The following is a 2,164-nucleotide window of genomic DNA, read 5'->3' as shown; positions in this document are numbered from 1 at the left end:
TTCTTCTTCTTCTTCTTCTTCTTCTTCTTCTTCTTCTTCTTCTTCTTCTTCTTTTTCTTCTTCTTCTTCTTCTTGGTGGTGCTGATGCTATTGTTGTTATTCTTGTTGTTCTTGTTCTTGTTCTTCTTTTTAGGGTACTTTCAGCACAAATAGGTCAAATAAGCGCCAAAGATTAGATATATTTGATAGGAAAGAAAGAGAAAACCACACAGAGCGTTCATCAACCACCCACAGAAAGTAATTCGCTTATAATCACACAACCCGCTTCTTCTGTCTGTCTCCCTCTCTTTATCTGCTCATCTCTCTTTACAGTTGTGCTTCCCTTTCATTGTTCTCTCTCATATGTCTTACCTCTCCCCTTTCACGTGTTTTCTCGTTTCCCCCCTTCATTTTCTTTCATTCTCATCTGCCCACCATCCTCCACTCCCCCACCCCTTTCCGAACAGCTGACTCATTTTCCTCACCCCTCTCCTCATCCTCCTCCTACCATCTCCACTTCCTGTTCCTTCACCCACCCCCTTTTTTATCCTCCTCCTAATCCTCTGTACATAGCCCACACGGTACACTTACACTCAGGAAATCCCAAGACTTTGAAGTTAGGCAGCTTAGAGGAGCCCTCCGGAGATTGGACGGAGCACCCGACAGACCTGTGGTTCTCCTCCAAGTCCTTCATGTACTTTCCATCCTCCGACCCCTCCGCTTTGGTCACCAGACTCGTTGTCAGTGTTATACACAATGTGCCGTCCTCGCTCCTCTTTGCAGTGTACATATCCGAGGTGTATGCCCCATTGCTGTACAAAACTTGGTCACTAGACAAGGCAGCTTGACCACAGGCTTGACCATCGGACCCAGAAGCTTGACCACTGGACCCGAAAGCTTGACCACTGGATCCAGAAGCTTGACCAGTAGACCCAAAAGTTTGACCACTGGGACCAAAAGCTTGATCAGTAGATCCAAAAGCTTGATCACTGGACCCGGAAGCTTGATCACCAAACCCGGCACCCTGAACACATACTTGACCACTCGACCCAGAAGCTTGGCTACAGGCTTCACCGCTGGATCCACAAGCTTGACCACTACCTTGATTACTTTCGACATCAACTACTACTGCATCAGGGCAGATACTCAGGAACCTCTCCATCTCCGGAGAGGCTGCGACTAACAGATTGCCAGATTCAGGCACATTGTGTACCACGAGTTTTTCAGAGGGATGACCCTCTGCAGCAACAGTACCAGGATCTAACTTCGACTCTGGAGCTTCATTAAGCGCTTCATGGATGTCTTGGACATGCGAGTTGTCAGTGGCGTCACTTGAAGCCTCCGCTCCCCTCTTACGTTTGCGAGAGCGTGTGACTGGGGCATCGTCTCTGACTGGTCTGACCACCTCCTGCTGCGGACACGAACGAGAACAATGTGTAAATTTATACTAAAAACATCTGTGTGTATGTGTGCGCGCGCGCGCGTGTGTGTGTGTGTGTGTGTGTGTGTGTGTGGGTGGGTGTGTGTGTGCGTGTGTGTGTGAGTGTGTATGTGTGTTTGTGTGTGTGTTATCTATTTATCTATCTCTATCTATCTATCTATCTATCTATCTATCTATCTATCTATCTATCTATCTATCTATCTATCTATCTATCTATCTATCTCCCGACATGAATTATTTATAATAATATTAATATCCTAGATGGGGCACTGTCACGGCTGCCGTCCTATGACCTCTCTAAAAATAGTAAAACTTTCGCTGCACTGGTGCACACCGTAGACCCACAAATGATGGGAAAACACCAGTCTCACTAGAGTCCAGTGTACGCACAACCTTTCCCTTCTAGCCCTTCATTTGATTTCAAATAGTAATCATCAAATGTGTCACGACGCGTTAGAATCAGCCGCTCGTCAATTTTTGGGCATGTGGAGTTATTGGTATCATCAGAACGCTTCCATTTATTTTGCTTTCAATGAATATATCTTTCTTGAACAGAACTCAAGATATTTACGATTGAAGAAGGTGAGGGCGCCTTGTTTCAGTGGTCAAATAGCCGCCAGAGTTTGGTCACTCCAATAGCTGAAGAGTCCTTGAAAATTGAAAAATGACATATGTTTTGCCTTTAACCAACTTTTTCAGAAAATTCAAATAACAATATGTTTTTGTATGGACATAAAAGAGGCT

The 2,164-nt window shown here is 45.1% G+C and overlaps 1 protein-coding gene across 1 annotated transcript in view; it reads right to left on the bottom strand.

The window, feature by feature from the left end:
• The window catches only part of LOC101855936, a gene marked incomplete in the record, with an annotated part of 39,216 nt that overhangs the window by 21,883 nt on the left and 15,169 nt on the right, over positions 1–2,164 (bottom strand). The window contains 1 exon segment of the mRNA XM_005094842.3: positions 571–1,390. Coding sequence (XP_005094899.2) covers positions 571–1,390 — 820 coding nt within the window.

This window comes from Aplysia californica, unplaced genomic scaffold (genome assembly GCF_000002075.1).
Source record: "Aplysia californica isolate F4 #8 unplaced genomic scaffold, AplCal3.0 scaffold00090, whole genome shotgun sequence".
In the NCBI taxonomy this organism is placed as follows: Eukaryota; Metazoa; Mollusca; class Gastropoda; order Aplysiida; family Aplysiidae; genus Aplysia; species Aplysia californica.
Note: the sequence above shows the minus strand (reverse complement) of the source record. Positions and strands in the feature narration are given on the sequence as shown.